General features: G+C 38.3%; 1 protein-coding gene across 2 annotated transcripts in view; it reads right to left on the reverse strand.

The window, feature by feature from the left end:
* GTF2A1L (general transcription factor IIA subunit 1 like) overlaps positions 1 to 7,185 on the reverse strand; it is a 61,942-nt gene extending 54,757 nt beyond the window's left edge. The window contains exons 1-3 of one of the 2 annotated variants that reach the window (XM_022573893.2): positions 7,079 to 7,185; positions 4,497 to 4,598; positions 4,182 to 4,305 (exon numbers count right to left, since the gene is read on the reverse strand). In XM_022573893.2, the coding sequence (XP_022429601.2) occupies positions 4,182 to 4,305; positions 4,497 to 4,598; positions 7,079 to 7,099 (247 nt within the window). In that variant the 5' untranslated portion in view covers positions 7,100 to 7,185. Of the gene's footprint in view, positions 1 to 4,181; positions 4,306 to 4,496; positions 4,599 to 7,078 lie in introns of those variants that run through there. The other variant, XM_089922352.1, reaches the window with a different exon arrangement.
* Between the last annotated feature and the right edge of the window lie 5,005 nt (positions 7,186 to 12,190).

The following is a 12,190-nucleotide window of genomic DNA, read 5'->3' on the forward strand; positions in this document are numbered from 1 at the left end:
TGGAGACAGTAAAACGATCAGTGGTTGCCAGGGATTGGTGTGAGGGGAACGGATGCAGAGGAGAACAGAAGACATTTGGGGCAATGGAAATACTCTGTATGAAACTATTACAATGGAGTCAAGTCATTAGAAACTTGCCCAACCCCACAGAATGTACAACACCAAAAGTGACAATGTAAACCATGGACTTTGGGTGTTTACGATGTGTCAATGCAGGTTCATCAACTGTAACAAAGGTACCACTCTGGTGGGGTATGTTGATAACTGGGGAGGCTATGCATGAGTGGGAGCAAGGAGTATATGGGAAATATCTGTACCCTCTCTCAAATTTGCTGTGAACCTAAAGATGTTCTAAAAAATTAAGGTTTTTTTTAAAATTTATTTATTTTATTTAATTTTTGGCTGTACTGGGTCTTTGTTGCTGCACGCGGACTTTTCTCTAGTTGTGGCAGCAGGGGCTACTTATTCATTGCGATGCACAGGCTTCTCATTGTGAAGCATGCGTTCTAGGCACGTGGCCTTCAACATTTGTGGCACGCAGCCTCAGTAGTTGTGGCATGTGGGCTCTAGAGTGCAGGCTCTAGAGCGCAGGCTCAGCGGCTGTGGCACATGGGCGCAGTTGCTCTGCGGCATGTGGGATCTTCCCAGACCAGGGCTCGAACCCGTGTCCCCTGCATTGGCAGGCGGATTCCTAACCACTGCGCCACCAAGGAAGCCCCATGTATTTTTTAAAAGTGGATTATAAATTATATATAATAGAATATAAGAATAGAACAGCAGTTCTCAAAGTTTAGTGTACAAACCCCTGGGGGTCCCTAAGATACTTTCAGGGTGTTCATAAGGACAAAACTATTTTTATAATATCAAAACAATATATGCCTTTTTAATTTTTCACTAAATATTTTAAGGCGGGGGGTGGTGCTGACATTTGCACTGATAGCACAAAGCCGTGATAAATAAAACTGAAGGCACCTTCACATGAATTAAGCCTGTAAGCACCAAACCTTACTAGTGCTCATCGTATTTACTCTCCATTGCTATTTACTCACAGTTTAAAAATAAACAAATAAAACCAGCAACAACAAAACTGTTTCACTTAAGAAATTCCTTAATGTAACCATAAAGAATTATTTTTACTAAATTTCAACCCTCAAGTATTCTTGCTTTTAATATTCTGTGTGAGGAAATAGGAAGAACATATAAAGCATTTCTGTAGCATACAGAAGTACAGGGAAGTATGAGGAAATCCAATGGTGCTATTGTTTAAGTTGGGAGCTGACCTAGCTAATTTCTTTTTTCAAGAAACACTATTTTACCTGAAAGAAAAACTGACAGAAACTATGGTTCATCAGACTTGGGTATTTGGCAATCTTTTGAAAATGAACTAAGTGTGCCCATCACCTCAAGGAAAACAAACTGACAGCATTTGTTTGGCAATGATAAAATTCAAGCTTTCAAGCAAAAATTAGAATTTTCAAAACTATATCCACTACAGTAAGCTTCATCGCTTTCCACTACTTAAACACTTTTCTGTGAGATATGTGGAGATATTAATATGATTTTTTATCCTGTACAATGAACCATGTGTCAAATGTATAACTCAGTGAACCAATATTTTCCACGTCACCCACGTATGTTACAAAATTACACAGGGGTTAGACAGTCATTCAAAATGCAAGATATACCAGTGAACTTTAACATCACAAAAAGTCCATTGATATGGTTTCAGATTACACTTTGCAGCTAACCTCTCAGAAACTACCACGTGTTGAGTTTTAGCATAGTACCAAATTACCTGAAAAAGCTATTAAAACACTCTTCCTTTTCCAATTATCTATCTGTGGAAGATTAGATTTTCTCCTGCCAAAACTACATATCACAACAGATTAAATTTAGAAATAGATATGAGAATCCAGCTGTCTTGTATTAAGCCAGACATTAACAAGAATTGCAGAAGAGTAAAACAATACCAGTCTTCTAAATATTTTTTTGTTCTGGAAAAGAGTTATTTTTAACAAATATATATTAACATACAATCATTTTTTTAATTAATAAATCAACATTTTAAAAATCCCAGCTTTAATTTCTAATATGGTAAATAGATACTAACAACCCACATAAAAGGAAGCACTTTGAGGTTCTCAATTTTTAAGTGTAAAGAGGTCCTGAGACCAAAAAAAAAAAAAGTTGACAACTGAAGATATGGCAAATGACTAAACAAATGGATAATAGAGTCAAAGAAAATACAACAGGGCAAACAAATTTTAACAGTGGAGAAGACAAAGGCAAAGGACTTATTCCACTGTAGATTTAATTTGAACTTGTTATCAAGAGATAAAAAGGTTGTAGTGTACGTTTAGGCTATCTTAATCAGGCTTTTAGAAGCATACAACAAGATGATATAATTAAAAAGTACTTCAATTTTATGAGGCTGTTTACTTCAAGAATCTTATTGCAGGGTACCTAGAAATGAAGAGGGATAGGAAAAAGGCCTATAATGCAGTTTTACAGGATACATGTGCTTCCTCTTCACTTCATCATGAATGATGTAGAAAAGAATAAGAAGAAAAACTGTCTTGTTTAAATGTAATTATTTCTATTATTCTAACCTCTAAGACAGAATTAGAAAGAAAGAAGTGCTGAGTGAAAGTCAGCTAGATATATTAGTTGCAAGACTATTTTGTGATTTAAATCACTGGTAATATTACCATCTTGAGGCAAAATCAAGTATTACAATAGTGTTCCAGCTAGTCTTTTCTTAAGAACCATGCTTTTCATAAAAGACAATCAAATATTTTACTACTCCACATTCACCACCCTCCAAGCCACTCCTAAGGAAAAAAATCTTTAAAGTTCTTTAATGAAGAAAAAATTTAAAAGAATGTTGTTTAAATAGAGAAATAAAAGGGATGCCATAATAAAACAGTAAAGTTAAAAATGAAAGCATAGCCAAAAACTGAACAATTGATGTAATTCAATGTGTCAACTTAATAATTAAAACAGCCATGGCTAACTCTTAAAGAGCAACGTTACACATTTTAAGCACAGCATTATATAAGTTGTGTTTGGTAACTCAACACTCATTGTTATTTTCATTTTTATACATTATAATTGCTGTCACACTTAAATTCTCTCATTTTGTAACAGACGAGGTAGTAGCCTCCTTACTATCGATATTTTCCCCTCACCTTGACCCACAAGATTTTCATGTGAATTTCCCCAAGTATGCCATGAACAATCTAGTTTTTACTGACAATCTAATCCAAAATCTACCCTTACCTCTTGCAGACATTCATCTATTGAATTTCGGCTAAATCCAATAAAACCTACTTGTGTGTGTCTGTCTGTATCTGCACACGTCTGTATCTGGGTGTGTCCCCTGAGTCTGGATATGTCTGTTGGTGTGTGCCTCTGTGTCTGTCAGTGCATCCCTATGTGCCTGCGTCTCTGTACATCAACATGTATATACACACACACATCAGGATAGCATAAGGATTATAAGAATCAGAGGAGAAAAAAAGAAATAAAGGCTAGAAAGATATAATAGTATTGTTTTATCTTTTAGCAGTTAGTCTTTTCCAGTTTAAATTGATAGACATAATATGGACAAATATTTCCCTTAAAAGCAGAGGTCTAGATTTAAGTCCAAGATTAAAGACAATACGCATATGGTCCATTTCTAGCCATCATTTTATATCCAAAACTGTGAAGTAGCCTGAATAACCTCCATATTCCTGTTTATACTCCATTTTGCTTCCATTTCAATTACAGATTTACAATACATACAGATAGCAAGAGAAAGAGAAAGAATGCACAAGCTTGCAAGCACCCATCTTTCCCTCTGCTTCTTCACCAAGTGGCTGGATTACTCCCTTACTAGAGCCAATCAAACCCTCTGAGATAAACAAAGGGTATTTCCAATAGCCCACAAACTATATAATTTGTTCCTATGAAGTAAGGCTTTGTCACCTTTGTGGACTATAATAGTTTTAAAAATAGTTTAAATAACCTAATTTTTTTGTCAATAATTACATGGCAGTGATGACTTATCCTGTGTTCTTTTAATAGCAATGATTGTGAAGTCCAAGCCCTCTCCCCTTAAGAACATTACCCTAATTCCAAACCGCCACCAAATGAGAATTTGTTCTGCATATAGTACTAATTTATTAACTATATCCAACCTGTTGATGACTGCAATGTTTGGTGCAAGCTGTGTGGCAACTGAAGGGTGAACAAAGGCAAATGGACACCATTTCTGAAGAAGTCTTCTGTTGCTTTAGACTGCAAAACCTTTGTTTCCCAGAGCTGCAGAGAAAAACAAAATGTTTGCTCTAAAAAAAAAAAATTAGGATATTTACTCCTATGTTTTTTACTTTTAAATTGTCAGCTGAAGGCACAATAAATGGGTAAGTATTAAACTATAATTAAGGGGTTTGAATTTAATTTATCCATTTTTTTTAAGCTGAAAAAATGAGAAACTTCTACTGTCTACAAACCTGCTTCAGGTCTTTTAAGACTTGTTCCTCTATACCTTCTTCAGCAAATAGATCCCGCACTCCTTCAATTACATCTTCAATTACAGATCTGTAGAGTTTAGACTACATAAAAGCAATTGTTAAAGTTTTACATTCTCAAGTTTGAGTGTATCCAGCCTTAAAAAACATGCAGTATACACTTTCTAATCTTATATTTGAAGAAAAGCCACTATAAGGATTTTCACTCTGTGCATCCTATTCCCAATACAGTCTTAGCTTTCCATAAATTGGTTAACTTCAGACCCATAGTCTCAGCTTATCTATAGGGCTGAATCACAATACTACAAGAAAATATGAGATAATAATCTCATCAAGATGTATGGTTACTTTTAGGATCCTTGGCTTTTGTGTCAGTATTTAACCTCCACACTCCTTTTTAAAAAGGAAATTAATTTAAGACAGGTGGAAATGAACCTTTTGTTTTCAATTTACCTTTTTCTCAGAGGGACCCAGAGAGCTTTTTTAGAGTTTACTATATTACTTCCATAAATGTAAATAAATTCCAAGCCATAAATTTGGGGCAAGCATCTACAACAGAGTCACCAAAGTCTGTCCCGCTTCCAACATACAAAGTCCAAAAAGATATTCTGAACCACGGTCAAGTAAAAGTACAACTGCACCAAAAAGGATTTCCTAAGAGAAACTAAGGAGGACATAAACCTTACCCTTCCACAATCTGCATACTGCAGAGACTAAGTAACATCCTAAAAGCAGATCTTTACCAGATTAAAAACTGGTCAATATCAATAGAAAAACAACCCTGTGAAATAAACTCAGTCCTTCAAATCTATGTAAACTGTGCTCCACTCCCACCCTAGTCCAAAATGGCAATGCTAGGAAATTCCCTGGCAGTCCAGTGGTTAGGACTCGGCGCTTTCACTGCCTGGGTTCAATCCCTGGTGTGGGGACTAAGATCCCACAAGCCATGCGGCACCACCAAAAAAGATCAAATAAAAATAAATAAAATTAAAAAATGCAAAAAAAGAATGGCAATGCTAAGTGTACTGACAATACTGACCTAGTGGAAGTTTTACTGATAAGAAATAACAAAATAGGAATTTAGTTGAATTGCTCTTATTTCAAATTGCTTAATCAGGCCAAATTGAAAATTCTGTCATTCTAGGACTGCTTTTTCATACTACTCAGTAAATATTCTAAGTACTCCTATTCATGTGAAGAGTAGTTAGGTATTAAACTTATTCCTTCTAAAGACCCAGAGTGAGCCTATGAAAAAGCCAATCAGTAATATTTAAATAATACGTTATTCACAAGCATAGTCAATAAGATTAAGTGCCCTAGATTAGTTCCTTCTTCTAAAACAGTCTACCCTGATAAAGCTGTGCTTAACTGATGTGTCAGTGTTAGGCCCAGCTAGTGTGATCACACTTAAAGCTAGAGGTAAAAACTCCTAGGGATAAAAACATCTTTTAAGATCTACCCTCAGAATGTAACAGCAACCATCAAAAATAACCCATTAGAACATAATTTTTCAAAAGCAAAGTAGGAATTGAACATACTTTCTCTTCTAGGACTACAGCTAGACTTTATATTCTTTCCCTGTTATCTTCATTAGTATATGTATAGTCCACTATGCATAGCCCAGGAAATCCATCTTAACCTCTTCCCTATGTAAAAGAAAACACACACACATTCCTTGGAGTTTCACCATCAAATAAAATGGTATACACGGTAAGCTTACATTCAAGCATAATTATTTCACATATATTAAAATACATTATCAGAAAAAGGATACACATTAAAAGAATAACTTGTCTTCAGAAATGAACCATTTTATCCTTCTTATGTATAGATGGAACCCATAAAACAACACAGATCTGGACAAGCACATTGCCTTTCACCAAATGTGAAGTCTGTTGAAATGAACTGAAAATAAACGTGATTTCTTGACTTTCTTTCTTTAAATCAATTTTTAGGATTGATAGAGGGTCTCACAAGACCATTTAGCCTGTCAGTTCTCACGCGAGGTTTACGTACTCCTGAACGGTAACAAAGCAACGTCTGGGTTTATCAATTCCAACTGTACACTTAAACATTAAGATGCTTAAGGATAGGGAAATGGAGGGGTGCGGGAGAACTCTAAAAACCTGTTATTTCGGGTAAATAATATAGCTTAGACTCAACAGTGGTCATACTAAAATTAAACTACAATTAGAGTACAACTAACTCAGTAATTCTAAACACACTAAACTGGGAGGCTTAAGGTGCGTTCCATCTCTAACCACCTTCTCAAATCCTCACTCTAGAGGACCTCAGCTCCATGAGGAGTAAGAAGGAGAAGAGGGGCACTTGCTCTTCTGGCGGGGGGCCAGGTCCAACTTCCGGCTGAGCTACGGGCCCTCATCCACTTCCTCTAACACGGAGGAGAACAGAGGAGCCCCTAAGGAAGAGGGCTCCTGAAAGTCTGTAAAGAGCCAGGAGGGAAAAAAAAAAAAAAGGGTGTGCGGAGCTCCACTGCCATGAGCCCGGGACCGCGCTCCCTCTGCACGGAGCACAGGCCGAGAGGCCAGGAGGGTGGTCCTTACCACCGGGTTGACGGACTCCATGACCGCTTCTCCAGCGCCTTGCCGCTTGCGCCTGCGCAGCACGCGATGCGCCTCCGAGGACCGTTCTTTGCGTGCTTTGAACGTACGTGCACGTTGTCCACGCAACGACGTCAGGACGCTGGGGGCGGGGCAGGGGAGGAGAGAAAGGTTAATGATGAGGGCTAAGTGGAGTCGCGCTGCAGAGGCAGTTAAGAGGTTGACCTGAAAGTGCAAAGAGACCAGATAAAACGGGGTCGTTAACTCTGGTGTAACCAACTTTGGGCCGTTCACATGACCCTTGAAGAGCCTTTATTTTCTCAATCTATAAAATAAGGGCTAAGAAAATAGGGGATGAGCAATGCAGCGGTAGATCCCAGTTCACTTTACCTTTGAGAAGAGGGGAGCTAGTGGTAGCTGTCCTCTCCTTCTGCCAATTTTCATTCCTCCCCTTACCCCCCAGTCACAGCTGAACTCCAGTATATAATAAAAGTCAAACTCTTCTAAGATTGGTTCTCAAAGTGTACAACAGCAACATCAGCTTCATCTGGAAACCTGTTAAAAATGCAAATTATTGGGTCCCTCCCCAGACCTACTGAATCAGAAACTCCGAGGCTGGGACCTAGCCTTCTGTAACTTTAACATGCTCTCCAGGTGATTCTGATGGGCACTTCAATGAGACTCTTTGTCCCAAAGCAAAGATTTTCAGCTTTGGCTACACACTGAAATCACCTGGGGAGCTTAACAAAGGTTTGGCACCTGAGTCTCACCCCAGAGAATCTGATTCTATTACGCAGCCAAGTTGGAGAACCACTGCTAAAATAAAGTCAGCACCCCAATACCACCCAGGCTCCTTTTCCTCCTCAGGCAGAAATGACACTCTTGACCTGTAATAATTCCCTCCTTCCCCTGAAGGGTAGAGCATCTAGGGGCATACCTTGCCTAGGGCTGAGGGTAGATGTAAGCACAGATAACCTGGAGGGTTAGATAAGGGAACAAGTCATTTATTGCCACTACTCTGCCTTTTAAAACAGCCTTTCTAGCCTGCAGATAGATCCTGACCTAACCAGATGGCTAAGTTACTGAATGATTAAAAATCCTATCAGGTTTAAAATTGGCTGTTTATTTATTTATTTGTGCATGTAAGTTCAGTAAAGCTATTTATATCCAACCATTCTGTATTTGCTTTGCCTGGGCCAGGTACCTTATAGTTTGTGAGTTTCAAGAAGCTAATTTATATGAAGCCCTTTAGAAGACTTTCCTAAATTGAAAACTATCTGAAATTTCTTTTACAAAAAGCCGAGAATGTTACATAGTACTTTTTAATGATTGTATCTCTACCTGGCAATTTACTACCAGAAGTATTCAAAGTGACTTAACTTACACCCAAAACAGAAAGCTAAAAGCAGTCATTGATTCCTACTGATATCATAAAAATTCAATTATTCAGCTTATTGCCAAAAACTCTCATCTTTCATCTTTTTCACAGCCAAGTTTTAAAACTTTATTCCTAAATGCATAGGATTAGTAATCACCTAACTTTTTGGGACAGCATACTGTTTTATATTACTTCATTATACATTTTATCCTTCTCAGGGCTATACTATAGATCATACATACTTTTGAAATTAAATTTGGACCTTGGTACCCATAAAAAGTGTGACTGAGTTGAACTGTTGTTTCTTAGTATACTTAGTAGGCTCAGGTTGCCAAGAGGTTATGTAACTGGCAGAGAAATGTCAGTAACTTTCCATTTGCCCCTGGTGGTCTGTCTGCATGGTCACTAGTAGACTAAGATATAGTTTCTTCCCAGTAATAGACAATGGCTTTTAGAGGAGGTATACTTTAACCTACATTCCAGGTGAATCCAAGTTGCAAATCTGCTCTGGACCTGAGATAGCCAGCTTCCAAGATGGCCCCCAAAGATCCTTACCTCCTAGTATTCGCAACCTTGTGTTCTCCCCTCCCACACTGTAGCACGGTTTGTCTGGGTGACCAACAGAAAAGCAGAAGTAATGATGTATCACTTCTAAGATTAGGTTATAAATGACTGTGGCTTCCTTCCTGGGGATTCCTTCAGATCACTCACTTGGGAGAAGACAGCTGTCATGTTGTGAGGACAGTCAAGCACTCCGCCTATGGAGAGGCCCGGGTGGCAAGGAACGAAGACTCCAGCCCATAGCCAACAGGGATCCCTGTTGGAAATTGATGCCTCCCCATTTGGGCTGTCAGGTGATTGCAGCCCTGACTTGTCTGCATCCCTTTGAGAGACTCTGAACCGGAAACTGTGTGAGATAATAAATATTTGTCATTTTAAGCAGTTAAGTTTGGGGATAATTTGTTACACAAAATGGGATAACTAATACAGGACCCATTCTCTGATTGGACTGTGCCTAGTGAAGGCTTGGTTTTTCCTCATTGTAATCTCAGCATTTAAGCTTTCTTGAGTACCCTCATCAGTCACAAGAGCATTTGAAAAGTATGTAAAGGAATCTTTATAGGCTGATATTTGATAGTGTTGACCCCAGGTTATCATCAAACAAGCAGACTGTTGTAGTCATGTAATGATCACATTTCTTTTGTCAATTTTTCAGACTCAGAGGGGAAGTGTGTTGCATACACAAAAGACTTTTGATGCTAAAATTGAAATTTCAAGATCCCAAAGCCTCAGTGAGGCAATTTTACAGTAACGTTTTTTTTTTACGTTAGTAATTAGAGAATAAAAAAGGAATGCTGAGCTTTGGTCTGTCTTTGAGTACACAGTTTTTGAAATTACACCTGTGGCAAAATATAAAGCTCTTCCCCAGTTGCCCATCACAGTTCAGAGCATCAGATTTTCATTTTCTCCTGTTTTGTTTAGAGGCTATAATAGCTATTTAACATATCATTTGTAATCAACACTAGTTTTGTAACATTTAAGCAAATCTTAATAATCAGATTAATTTCTCTGCATTCTGTAAGTTCATATTACTTTTGCCTAGAGGTTTCAGTGATATTATAAAAGTAAAGAAAAAATCTTCTCTTTGTTTATTGTGAGAAAAGGCCATATCTATGAAGTCCTTTCTCTGAATAAGAATGTTTTTAAAAATGTATTTTAGAGACAGCCCATTATCTTTTACGTATTAAATTTTACAGTCAAATGCAGAGCATTTCAGTAACTCTAGACTCTAAATAATATATTTATCAGTAATGAAAAATACAAGCTAGGCTATGAGCATATGCCTTAAGGCAGCAAATATTCACAATTAGTTTCTGAACATTTTTCACCCAATGCACTAAACCCAGCAGTACTGTGTTTCTCTGCCTCTGTTTCATCCTTCACATCATTCAGGAAATGAAAATCCACATAATCTCTACCTCACCTTGTAACTTTGAAATGGCTGCAATGTTAGTAGTTCTGATTTGTTTATACTCTGCACTTTTATAACATTTTCCATTTTCTAATACAACTCTAAAATCAACTTACATTATTTGAACATCAGATATAATTCCACCACGATGAATCCCTCCCCCCTCCCCCAATAGGATTTCAGTTAAAATGACCATGTGACACAGTGCGATGGCCAACTGGTGACCTTATCACACAGTGGAACACTGTTAATGTTCACATTACTACCTATTTTTAAATGTTTTAATATTAAAGAGATGTATACATTGTGTGCATATGAAAATGAGTGACTATAATTAACTCAAGGAAAGTGTGAAGGATGACTTCAAACACAGTTTTCCCTATGGCTACTTTTCAACATTCTCATCGGGGCCTTGATAAGAATTCAGTAATTTCCAAGCTAACAAATTATTCCATTTTCATTTCTTTAATCACAATGTGTATAATCAAATGTGAACATGAAATATTAGCAAGAATAATGTCTGTTGTCTCCAGTGAATTTTCCAACCTAAATTTCTACTTAGAGAAGATGGAGGTAAAGACCAACAAATTTAACTTAAGGCTATGACCTGGAAAGAACCAACCAGCTTTGTTCCCACAGTAAGTGTACTTATCTTCTTTCCTAATTGGTCTCATTTTGTAAGATGTAAAGGTAGCATCTTGAATATTCTATATTATTCTAGATGCTTCAAATATCAGGAGAGGCAGGGACAACATAGAGTAGACACGCTCCTTCCTATTCCTTTTGCTAAGCACAGCTAAAAAAATCTCTGGATATTATACATAAAACAAAGATAAGAAGACTCTGAAGGGTGGAGAGAAGAGCATAGACAGTTAGGGAACTCACAACCCAAAGAAAGACACAGCAGTAAATCCCCTTGTTTTCTTTTTGCCTCACCTATACCAGCCTGGGTACTGGTGAAGCTTGCAAACCCGGAAACATCAAAGGTCACAGACCAAAAAGAACAAAAGCCTTTTTTCTCAAGCTAAGGACCAGAAAAGGGGCAGCAAGACAGAAATCTTTTAGACAATATCTGCTCTACTTCAAACGCCGCAGAAAAAAAGCAGCCCCACCCCAGAGCCGTCAGCAAAGGCAGAGTAGGGAGTTTAAACTTCCATGCTTGCCCAGCTGTAACGCGGTGCAGCCATCCCCACAATGTCACTGGAGGCCACCTGGGATGCCTGGACTCGTCCCCCCAGCCCAGCTATGATGAGGCATCCCCACCAGCCACTAGGGTTGTGTCAGAGAAGACCAAGACCTTCATTCCTGCTGGGTGATATTGAGACCTCCCCCTGCAGTGTCCATGGGGGCCATGTGAGAAGGAGTTACAAGGTCCCCTTCCCTGCGTCAACCAGCGCGATGTCAGTGGAAGCCGGGTGGGGGGCCTGAACCCCTACCCTACCCAACTGTCACGAGGAGGCCCTCCTCCCCTGCACTGTCAACAGAGGCTGAGCCAGAAATAAGGCCTGGAAACCTTGGCAGTAGCAAGTGGGTACTTTCACTTTCCCCTACTGGCCCTGTGTCAGAGGAGACCTACTAAAATAGAAGATTTAAACAAGATCCAGAGTCTCCTAATAACCAGAATGTCCAGGATGCAATTGAAAATCATTTGTTATACCAAGAACCAGGAAAATCTCTACTTGAATGAGAAAAGACAATTGACACCAACACAGAGATGACTAAGAGGTTGGAATTATCTGACAAGAATCTAGCCTTCATAAAACTG

This window comes from Delphinapterus leucas, chromosome 13 (assembly GCF_059928025.1).
Source record: "Delphinapterus leucas isolate spDelLeu-1000000601 "Yukka" chromosome 13, BTC_Dleu_Yukka2, whole genome shotgun sequence".
Classification (NCBI taxonomy): Eukaryota; Metazoa; Chordata; class Mammalia; order Artiodactyla; family Monodontidae; genus Delphinapterus; species Delphinapterus leucas.